The following is a 12,062-nucleotide window of genomic DNA, read 5'->3' as shown; positions in this document are numbered from 1 at the left end:
GAGGCCTTATGCTGCTCTGGGATTTGGACCGCTTGCAGGAAGCATATTCTAAGTTTGCTTTGACTGAATCCAACTCCTACGTATTTTTCCCTGTGCATCATTTTTATTCAAACACGCTACACTGGCAAGACTAAAATAGAGCGCTTTGGTGGCAAATGCACTTAAAGGAGCAAAGCTGACCTTAGTGCTCTCAGCCCTAATTGACCATAATTATACATCAAATGAGAAAATGGAACAGTGTAATCAGATTTTGGAGTAAGACTCGGCAATTTCTGTACTCTGCACATATGCCACCATCAGATATTGTATTTCTTTTAAGAGGAAAGTAATTGCCTAAATGTCGGTCTGTGCTGGCTAAGGACTATATTCTAGAAAGCTGTAAAACAAGATAACTGGAAAAATAAAAAAAAATGGGAACAGCACTTCGTTCCAGTTAAAGCTCCAGGTCTAGCAGAGTAGAGCTATTTATATAGCATATATCTGATGGATTAAGGTCTCCTTTTCAGAAACTGTGCTTTATCTTGCAGCGGCATACCTTTCGATAGGTCTTTTAATGCCTTTAAAAAAATGCAGATTCAGGGTTATCATGTTGCTTCCAGTCTTGCCCAATTTGCCAAGGTATTCTTCAATACATTTAATAGAGATTGGAAGTGCTCCCTGACATCAGTTGTTAGTGCTTCACTCTCTGCTTGCAAGTCCTGAGTGCTGCCCTGCAGAAAAGAGGGATAATAAATTATGTACACTAGGATGTGTCATGCCTTTGGGACACTTTGCATTAAGCAGTTTTTATAGTACTCCCCACAGGTTTTTCTCACCTTTTCCCTTTCCAGTTCCCCTCTTAGGGCTGACAGTGGTACCTGCTGGTTTTAGTGTCACTTCTTAATTGAAGCATAAATAAATGAAGGTGCTCTAATTTGGCAGAGAAATTTCCTTGTCTTTCTCTTGCTTTGTTGATTTTGGGTGGTCTGGGGTTTTCGTAGCTTTTCTGAGCAAAACCCAGCTGGACTAACGAAAGTCTCTTTCAGAGGCAAGATCCTGCTTCCTGGAATGCAACATTTGAGGAGATTTCCAGGAATGTGCTGAATATAAGATACACCTTGCTACCTTATTTCTACACTTTAATGTATGAAGCCCATGCCCATGGCAGCACTGTGATCCGCCCCATGCTCCATGAGTAAGTGGGACTCCTATACTCTTCTTATCAGGAATTTCCACTGAAAATTTTGTAGTTATGACCCTCATAGTTACAGCAATTAATATTTAAAAAACAAACAAACAACAAAACAACCACAAGGTTGAGTATGAGCTTTCAATGGCAAGCCTGACTCAATTAACACTAGTTCTTCATTTTTCAAAACTGAACATCTTATTTTCTGGGAGTAAAATTCAAATTTTAGATCTCACCTTTAACCTCTTCTAGGGCAAGGAACAGACTGCCAAGTGTATGTAGAATAAAAAAATAAAAAAAATATAAAAAAGCAAAAAATTGCTGGATAAAAACTTTTGGGAAAAGATACAATTCTGCCATAAATCATGAGAGTTTTGCAGGGGAAAAAAAACCTGGCTTTTTTGTTATGTCCAAGCTTATATACCAGATTTTTTTTTTTTTTAATTTATTAATGCTGTTAGACACAGAAGCTTTCTTTGCTCCTTGTCAGGTGGGTCAGTACCTGCAAAAACCTTTCTTCTGTTGTGGAGTTAGATGTGCTCTTCATCTATACACGTCTTGTCTGAGGAACACTGAGCTGTTCACATGTGTTGACTTCCTCTTTTCAAAGCAATTGCTAAAGAAAAAAGTAGCACAAGTTAGAAAGTGGTTCCCAGTCTGTCCAGAACCTAATCTTACTATTGCTAATCCTGGCCAGGCACAACAGACCTTCTGAGTTTTGTGATCTGAATACACTGAATAGCTGTGGCAAAGAAATGGAAAACTAAAGCTAATAGCTTGTATTTCTCTAATGAGTTTCACATTAGGATCTTTGTGTATTCCTGGCAAGCATTAACTGATTTATGAATAGTAGAATAAAGATGAGGAAATATTAGGTACTAGGAACAGTACATTCAAATGCTGACAATAGTTTTTTAAAGAAGGAACACTTTGGAAAAGTTCAGCATGCAATGTTTAATCATTATTCTGTTAACTTGAAGGTTTGTAGAAGACAGAACAACCTGGGAAATATACGAGCAGTTTCTTTGGGGACCTGCACTGCTCATCAGTCCTGTGATGCAACAGGTACATTTTTAAGAACTTAAGAAAATACTAATGTCACTTTAGCTTTCACTTTTCACTGTCACTTCATTTTTTTCATTTAAGGTACCTAAACCAAGTATTCTTAATTCCAGAATGCTGTAACAGTGAATGCTTACTTACCCAATGCCCGCTGGTATGATTACCACACAGTAAGTAATTTTAAAAACTATATTTTATATGTCTTCTTCACAATGCTGCTTAGACGGCAGAAAGGGTGTTCTGAGAGTAGTGGTGAGGTGTGAACCCCTGCCCACCCTTTTACAAACTTCCATTCAGTATTGCTTCTTAGCAACGTAACAGCTACTTAGCTAATAAAAAGAAAAGCAACCTTGATTCCTGTAATTATTATCCCACACTAATATATAATAACATGACTACAGCTAGAGTAAATTAATTTGAGGTACTTCTGTTGACTTTTTTAAGCCTCAAATAATATACATAATGACTTTGTAAGGAATACTGGAATGGAGAAACACAAAACACATTTAGCTGCATCACCTTTCACAGAAAATAAGAAAAGATTTGGTAATTGGAAGAGCAGGCATCACAGGTCATTTCATTAATCACAAGTTTGTGTTTCACCAGACTGGCCCCTTTAGTTCGGCTACTGTGACCTATACTCAAGGCAATCTTTTATAGATCCTGCATTTCAGTTTCTCTTATAAGCATTTGGTAGTTACTTCTGCAGTAGAAAGTCCTACTTCATCAGGCTAGCAAAACATGACAATTTCATTATAAAAAAACAAACCCAAACAAACCAGTAAAGTGGGAGCAACTCAGTAGAGGATTTTTAAAATCTTTTGTACATAGGATGAAGATATTGGCATTAGGGGACAGTTCAGTCTTTTACCATCTCCTTTGGAACATATCAATCTGCATATCCGGGGTGGATACATCCTTGCTTGGCAAAAGCCTGCTAATACAACTTTTTACAGGTAAGATTGACTGAAATTTAAAATTTAGTTTTGCACAAATACAAATAGATAAAATACTATCAGTCCTCAGAGAAGATACATGTATAATGGCACTGGAGCTTTATGGCCGGCTTTTCTTTCCTCCTGATGGCCTCCTTTAAATTTCATAGGATTAGTTTAAGAAGATGACTTTGGGAGATAAATTGAGTGGCGTGTAATATTTTTTTAAAACATTCTAACATTTGAGAAATATGAAATGTGGTTGGTTACCTGAGGATACTGAGAGAAAAATACTATGTTTTCTATAGCCGAAAAAACCCCATGGGGCTCACTGTCGCTTTGAATGACACTCTGAGAGCAGAAGGACAGCTTTATTGGGATGATGGGGTTCGCATTGGTATGTATGATGCTTTTTGCTTTCATAAAATCCTTTTTTTTTGCTATAAGGATTGATGGTCAAGTTATTTTTCCTGATTTAAACTGCATAATGCTATGATTTATAGAATTGATATGTTGTATGAAGGAAACTGTGCCTGGGATGAAAGGCAACACAGATAACAAGGATTTGTCCTCAAACCAATCAGAACCGTAAGTGTAGATTATGTGGGAAGCTTTAACTAATTTTGTCAACATTACTGAACTTAAATCGTCTTCAGATAAGAGATATTTAAAAGTCATTTATCCTTTCCACCCAGTGTATTACCATTGTAATAACATTATCACCCAAGATTACTGCAAGCAATGCAGGAAATGGTGTTATTTTGCATAATGATGCGTAGGGAAGTTTGCAGGATGTTGTTAGTGTATTTTTTGGTGCTCCACTTACCCCACTGCACAGTAATTCAGAAACGATGACTAGGTTCATGGAAATCTGATGATAAATGAAATCAACATAGATTACAAGATGTCTCTCACCAGGATGCCTGTGATCTCATTTTGGTAAGGCAGAAAGGCAAGAGCCTACAGTGCTCGTGATTATCAGCATTACTTTAGTGACAGGACAAGGGGTAATGGGTTTACACTTAAACAGGGGAAGTTCAGATTAGATACAAAGGTGAAGTTCTTTGAGGGTTGTGCAGCAGTGGGACAGGTTGCCCAAAATGCTCCATCCCTGGCAGTATTCAAGGCCAGGTTGGACAGAGCCTTGGGCAAAATGGCCTAATGTGAGGTGTCCCTGCCCATGGCAGGGGTGTTGGAACTAGATGATCTTAATGTCCTCTCCAACCATTCTATGATTCTATGATTTAGTGCTTAACAATAGGATTGGTAAAATGTACAACAGCAGTTTCTATCAATCATGGCTGTGCCACTGGACAGTGAATAGGGTTGGATGTGGGAAATTACTTCCATGCCTTCCTCAGCGAGAAACATTTTTTCTCTTTCTGGTCTTAATACCCTGGACTTTCCTAATGCTATTTGTTTGCCTTCTTTTGTATCAGACCTCTAAAATGTTCTTACTTTGTCCTCATTTAATTAGCATGCTGTTCTCTAATGAAAGTATTTTATGCTTAAAAGTATATGTCTTTTGGAAATACAGAAGTTTATTCGTGTGTAGATACATACCATATGTTGATGTGTAAAGTACATATAGACACAATTTTTGAACTAACATTTTGATAATGTGTTGAGGTGAATAACAAATACATTTTATTTTATTCTTTTTGTCAGATGCATACGAAGATGGTGTATATCTGCTAACATCATTTACTGCTAATCAGGTAAGTAATGTTAGCTCACATTTCTTTTAATGATCAGTTTAGGTGATTACTATTATATTTTTAACTTTGGGCATTTTAATTTGGAACTTCATAATGCCTTGGTATCTTACCCTAACATTAACTTGTACTCACAGTGGATTAGACTACAAGTAATATGATTAAACTGCAGCAAGGAGAACTTTAAGAATGATTCTGAAGTTAACAATTGTAGCGTATTGTTAAACAAAGTGTATATTTATGGCATTGTAATTTCTGATACAGTTCTGAAAGTGCAAGTTTATTTCATAAATTAGTTCTATACAGTGAAAGCGCATATCAGTGCTGAACCTCTGGAACATGCAGAGGGGTCAGAACAGCTATGCCAGGAAAACCAGCGCTTGCCAGTGAGAAGGAAGCTGGAGGCTGCAGGCAGGAGGCTTTAAGGTCAAAAGGCTTTGACCCTGGTTTACAGCTGCAGAGAAATATGACTGCCCAGCAAAGAATTTGGTTTTCTTCTCAAGAATGGGCACGTAAAATTGTTCCCAATCCATTTTGCAAGTTCAGGGTCTTTGCTGTTCTCTACCTTGTTCAGCTATGCTGCTGTTCCCAAAAGAAAGAAATGTTCATAGGGTCAGAAGGAGGGCATCTCTGTTTTTTTTTTTGTAATTTATTGTCTACAAACTTAGTTCTGGGGAGAAGCAACAGAATATAGAGTCATTGGCAACTACAAAATAAATCACTCTCTAAAATGGCAAAGAGGGGGAAACAAGACCTGTCCCATTAATGAGTTCTACTCATGCCCTCCCATGCTGATGACAAAACCAAGATGTGTTTGTGGTTATGAGCTGTAAACCTGAGTCCTAGTTCTCCAGGCATCCTAGAATGTGTACATTGACCCCATTCTATAGAAACAGCTCAGTATCCTGTTGGAGACAGCGGGTTTTGCTGCTGTAGCCACACTGCTCTGCAAAGCCTGCAAGAAACAGCCTCATGGGGGAATGGAGAAAGTGGTTAAGTACCAGCACAGCTTTGCACAGTGCTGGTGTGGATCACTGCCTCAGTTTGGTATTACTTGTTCTCTTTATTCTTCAACACAGAAAATCTGGCATCCATTCCTGGATAACAGACTCAATGAATGGGAGTGCTCATTTTAAGTATTGGCTTTTCTAGGGCATTGTATTTCAATTTTTATCATTCAGTTGAATATCTGGAATTAAATTAGATGTAATTATGATGACTTCTGGTTTAAAATAAATGCTTTTCTATTGTAATAGAAAATGCATTTTATTTCATTAGTTTTCCAGAGTGACAAAATGTCTTTTAATTTTCTTTCTTCTAATTTAATTCTGTCTTTGTTAAGTAACTGGATGTTAATTGCTAAGGAAGAGAAGTTTGTTTTGCTAATATTCAGTATTTGCAGTTGCAAAGAGATTATAAAATAAATTCACCTTTTCCTGCTTCTAAAAGAAGCCGGTAAGGAATAGCCTAATTAAAGAAGCCTTGAATCAACCAACACTGAAAAATACTCACAGTAAAAGTAACATCCTCTAAGTACTAAATATGCAGAATTGTATCACAGCACATCTGCATGGGCTCACACCTGGGCTGTGAACCAGCAGGCACCTCTCTGGGCTGCTCAACATGGCATTTGCTCTCTGGAGACCTACTGGACCTGGGTACATCCCAACGAAACCATGTGCCTGTAATCTACCTAAAATCACAGCCACTGAAATGTGAAGAGACCTGCAAGGGCTGAGGGAGGTGATGGAGGGTGGAGGAGCTGTTATGGGAGGGCATAATGCAGCAAGGGCAAGAGCCTGGATCAGTCTCACAGAAGCTAGCAGATGAGGCTGTGTTAGGGAAAGAGTGGCAATTAAAGATAGAGCAGAGCACAGGATCTAGCCATATTAACAATGTGAAGAAAATGGAAGCCTTCAACATTTGGAAAATGAGTAGCAACATATTGGTATTTTAAAAAAAAAAAAAAAAAGCAAGTGAAAAGTTCAAGTGTATGTGTACCAGTCCAATGGCAATCTCCAGTCTTTCTCTTTTTTTTCCTTTTCCTTTCAGAATGTTTTAGATATTACGGTTTTGCATCACGGTTACTCTGATCCAAACAACCTGATGTTTACTGAAATTAAAGTCCTGGGGGTGCCCTCCAAAGTTACAGAGGTGAACATATCGCAGAATGGTGGGACAATTGCATCATCTCATGCTGTGGACTACAATAACACCAAGCAGGTGAGGTGCCTTTTGCAGGGTAATTCCACCTTATGGCTGCATATGTGCTCTTAAACATTTGGAGATCCAGTTCTCAGCTGTAATACTATATTTAAAATGTGTTTAATAAGATACATCAGGTGATGATTATACCATATACTGTTTATTATACAATATACTGATTATACTATACAGTACCTACTGTGTAGTAGGTATGGTAGAGCACAGCAATTGCTGTTAGGAACCCAAAATGCTTCCAACAGTGAAAAAGTGGTGGATTTTAGGTTGTGCTTTGTTTCCACTCTTCTTAATAGCTTACTTGCAACCTGTGAGGTTTGAAGGAAGGAAAAGCAACTGCAAGTATTTTCATCGCCTCAACATGACCTCACTGTTGTTAGTCTTGTCTGACAGCATTTTCATTTCCCAGCCCTGTTTGCCTACAATCATTCCCTATTCTTTCATATCACATCTTGGCTGTAGGCATTGCAGCGCAGGGTTCTTTCTTACATTTGGGTCAAATCCCACTTCTAAAGTTATCAGCACACTTTCTACCACCTTCAGAGCCCTGGGACTTCCACATGCATGGGTGATACCAGTCCAGAGAATTTCCCCCTCCCACCTCACTGGACAGTAAAGTCAGGCACTAATAAAGCAGCTGAAATAAATACATATAACTGTATTGCCATTTGAGATGGCACTTCTCTGGGCCCCTTCAGATATGAACAGAATGGCTGAGGCATACAGTCTTGCCAGTTTTCTTACAGAGGGAGTCTGCCTAAACTCTTCTATTGCTGGGATCTTACTGCCTTTCCTTTGAAATTCAGTATTCTGTTAAGTCTTAGTTCTTTCTCTTTCACAGAAAGCTGGAACTATGTGAGTTTTGTACCTAACCAAAAAGATGAGTTAAAAATGTAAAATCAAATGAAAATGTTTCATTCTGCTGTTGACTTTTGGATGGAAAAAAAAAGGGGGGAATTTGTACTCCCAGCTGAATCACAGGATGTTCCAAGTTTTGCTGCCTCTTTAAAATTTATTAAAAAAAAAAAAAAGTAACAGGAATGTTGTCAACTCTATAAGGGCCTCTGAATCAAGGGAATGGATCAGAGCCTCACCATCAGAAATCCAGAAATCTGTGCTGGTTAAACTATGTTTATAATGATACAAACACAAAAGCAAATGAAGAGGCATAAATTCTTCTTACCTAAACCAAGAAGCCACTATCTCTGATGAATATAGAAAAAGCAGTGGATCTTCAAGGCAGAATTGTTAATTGCTCATTTTGTCTGTTTTATTCACAGCTCCTGACAATCACAAACCTTCAACTTGAATTAGGCAGAAGCTACACCGTGCAATGGAGCTAAAATGCCTGCAAAATAACATCGCGCATACCGCTGAATCTTCTCACTATTATAGAACTGTCTTTCAATTTTCCCACTTTCATACTGCATCTGTGTCATCTTAGAATACTTTTTATTATAAAAACATACTAGTTAGTTCATTTTCATGTATTATGGATACAAAGCAGTCACATTTCAGTATTGTTGAAGGCCAGCTACAAGGTCTCCATGCGACGCAAAAATCTGCAATTTAAACAGCATGGCACTTCCGTATAACTTCATCTTTCAAAACCGAGAACTGAATGTAAACCTCCATGTTTTTTCAGAATAGAATTTCTGGCTGACCTCACGCGTGCCAAATCTTTGTTTCATTAAAAAAAGAAAAAAAAAAAAATAAAATGCAGTCGGTGTTAGCTGTATGGATTTGGGGCTGTAATTCTGCATATATTTAATTCATCTTAATTCTGGCTATGTAAGTCACTACTACAGAGAAGTATTTAAGGCCAGACAAAACAAATGTTTTCATATTACTGATTTAGCATGAAATGATGTTTCAATTTGTTGATATATAAAATACTAAGATACTTGTAGAAGTCATAGGGTTTCCTTTTTGCAGGGGTGTCAACAGGGCTTTTGTATGACTTTATCCAGATATTTATGTTCCCCCGTGTTTTGATCTGAACATGTAAGATTAAACTTGATGTTTCAAGGTTAACTAATAAATGTTGGTCTCTGAGTGTTCATTTAGCTGAAGGAAATGCTGTTGTATGTTTACTATAATAGTAATTCATATTAAAGACTCTTTGTATCCCAAGAGTGCAACATGTGATATAAACAGATTGGTAAAGCATGTTTACAATTAAATTTGATGGGAATAAACTGCTGTCAAAGGTAATAGCAAACTCTAGCAACTGTGCTTAAGATTCATTTAAAGGATTCCCCTCTGCTTTGAAATTTCATGGTAAAACAGCTGAGTAGCAAACATGTGTCGTGGTTTAAACCCAGTCAGGTAACTTGTTCACTCACTCCCCCCCTTCTTTCCCTCCCCCTACTCCCGGAGGGACGGAGAGGAGAATCGAAAAGAATGCAACTCCCACGGGTTGAGATAAGAACAGTTTAGTAACTAAGGTATAACACAAATCACTACTGCTACCACCAATGATAATAATGATAAAGGAAATAACAAGGGAAGAGAATACATCATCTCACCACCAGCCGACCGATAACTCGCCCCCCCAGCCCGACCAAGCTCCAACCGATACCTCCTCCAACCCTGCAGTCTCCCAGCCCTTCCGGCTCACTCCCAGTTACATCCTGGGCATGACGTGCTGTGGTATGGAATACCTCTTTGGTCAGTTTGGGTCAGGTGTCCTGTCTCTGCTTCCTCCTGGCTTCCCCTCCTCCCTGGCAGAGCATGAGGCTCACAAAGTCCTTGGCCAAACCTAAACATCTCTATCAGCTCTGTTCCCAGGCCGAAAGTCAAAACACAGCACTGCATCAGCTACCAAGAAGGGGAAAAATGACTGCTACTGCTGAACCCAGGACAACATGTCATAGGTGGATCAACGTAATTAATTTATTGAATTTCTAGAAACTGAATTTATTGAAGCTTCCCCATAAAATAATAATGAAATTTGCAATCCAGAGAAAATGATCATTTAAGTTACCATTTTGACAAATATTTTGTCTGAAGGAACACACTACACTGTATCTCTGAAGCTACTGGTGAACAGCTACTTACAATGACACGTCCTATCACCTCAGAGAGGGTTACTGCAGGTTACTGACCCTTCAACCTATTCCCTCTCATGTCACCTCCTACCACTTTGCATACACCAGACTTATTTTCAGAATTTTTCTCATTAGATTTATCTGGGGAACCTCACTGTTCTGTCTTCTTGGCTTTGAGAAGCTCAGTACCTCAGCTGAGCTGTGTGCACTTCTGCCACAGAGTGCAGCTTTTACCAAGTCTTCAGAATAATAATTCATGAGGAACTCAAACAGGCTGAGAAATTACAGCTTCAGACATTGGTTGGCCACTTTAGGGAGTACTCCCTGGTGTGTCTCTTCCTTCCTGCATTTTTTACAAGCAGTGGCAGTCCAGCAGATCCTGGTCCCCGCCACTCACTTCTGGAATATCTGTGCAGCAGCATTGTCCTTCTCTGGAGATCACAGAAGCAGAACACTGAACTCGGGGACATTTCAATGCAGGTTGATAGTAGCTCTTCAGGTAATGCTTCTCTTTGGGTCTGATACCTACATGTGCTGGGAAACATCTGCTGCATGACATCCCATTAAAGTCCACAAGCCATGGTGAGTATTGGGCAGCTTTCAACAGAAGGAAGTGAGCAGCAGCAAGCATACTACATGTGTACAGGGTGGGATTTTTTGACTCCCATTTCCTCAATAGTTTGACTTTCTAGCACTTAAAAAAATTGCTCAGAAAATGGCACAACACCACCAGAGGTTGACACAATCCTGCTGCTCACTGCAGCAGAAGATTCTCACTGAAGGCACAATACCTTCCCTGAAAACCATGAAGTTCTGCTTTCAATATCCTTTTTCAGAACTTTATTGGCTGCTTCACTGGGCAAAATAAATCCAAAGAAAACAGTATTTGTAAAAAGTCATATATTTGTTTGGTATATTAACGTTTTCAGCTAACTTTTCTCTAGTATTAAGATACCAGATCGACATTATGAATAGTACACTCTTGTGGGCTTGCCCCATAAGGCATCAAGACAGTGTTACAGACCCAACAGACTGCTGAAAAGGGGGAGAGTGTATTGAAAACACAGCTTGACGTGCATCCTGCTCTGAAACCTGTACTGAGCACAGGCAGAGGCAGGCACCACTAGATAAAGCTTTTTGCACTGAGCCACTATCCATTTGTTTGGATAGATGGACAAAAGGAAAGCTCACTTCATAAAGAAACATTCTGCCTTTTTAATTCCTGAACAAAATGAAAGTTTAAGCCCAACCACTTTCACCAGGGTTCTTCATGTCATATGTAAGCTGAAATTGGCCTTTGAGACATACACGTGGATATACGGTATATGTATACAGAAATGTGTGCATACACACCTCTTTATCCATTATATATATACACATGAACATAATATATGCATATATGCATATGTATGTACACATGTAACTACATGCATTTTATTTCATCATGTGTAAGTGGAGCTCCTCTTTACAGAGACTTTTTAAAATTTTAATAATGTTCAGGTTTTGGGGGAACTACCCCAGAAAACAGCCTGCTGCAAACAGGGCCTTTCAAGTGCACTTTTTTTCCTTCAAGAAATGTTCAAGTTTTAAGTTGCTCATCCCAGAGCTGACCCAAACCTCACGGGAATCAGTGAGTTTCTGTCTGTGGGCTTTGGATCAACTCCCAATAGGTCTGTTTTTTAAAACCTATGTCTCCCACCCCTGGCATGGTCAAAGCTTAATTTACCAGAGCAAAAATGGTCTTCAAAAGCACTGTTGCAGACTGAAAGCACAGCCTGGAGATTAAATCAAGGTCAAATAGCAGGTTAATGAACTTCGTAAAACTGTCTCACCTAGCCATGTAATTAGAAGCTTTAATTAAGAAAGAACTTTGGCATTCCAGGTGCTTGAACCTTGGCATGCAAAGGCTTAG

General features: G+C 38.8%; 1 protein-coding gene across 1 annotated transcript in view; it reads left to right on the top strand.

Annotated features, from left to right (window-relative positions):
• The window catches only part of LOC130608973 (maltase-glucoamylase-like), a 55,635-nt gene extending 46,839 nt beyond the window's left edge, over window positions 1-8,796 (top strand). The window contains exons 40-47 of the mRNA XM_057427472.1: window positions 1,026-1,174; window positions 2,149-2,233; window positions 2,344-2,400; window positions 3,062-3,186; window positions 3,474-3,562; window positions 4,834-4,883; window positions 6,933-7,103; window positions 8,381-8,796. Coding sequence (XP_057283455.1) covers window positions 1,026-1,174; window positions 2,149-2,233; window positions 2,344-2,400; window positions 3,062-3,186; window positions 3,474-3,562; window positions 4,834-4,883; window positions 6,933-7,103; window positions 8,381-8,443 — 789 coding nt within the window. The 3' untranslated portion in view covers window positions 8,444-8,796. The remainder of the gene's footprint in view (window positions 1-1,025; window positions 1,175-2,148; window positions 2,234-2,343; window positions 2,401-3,061; window positions 3,187-3,473; window positions 3,563-4,833; window positions 4,884-6,932; window positions 7,104-8,380) is intronic.
• The last annotated feature ends 3,266 nt before the right edge of the window (window positions 8,797-12,062 follow it).

The sequence above is a fragment of the Pezoporus wallicus genome, unplaced genomic scaffold (genome assembly GCF_028554395.1).
Source record: "Pezoporus wallicus isolate ANWC-B61680 ecotype Strahan unplaced genomic scaffold, APGP_CSIRO_Pwel_v1 contig_7657, whole genome shotgun sequence".
NCBI classification, from domain to species: domain Eukaryota; kingdom Metazoa; phylum Chordata; class Aves; order Psittaciformes; family Psittacidae; genus Pezoporus; species Pezoporus wallicus.
Note: the sequence above shows the minus strand (reverse complement) of the source record. Positions and strands in the feature narration are given on the sequence as shown.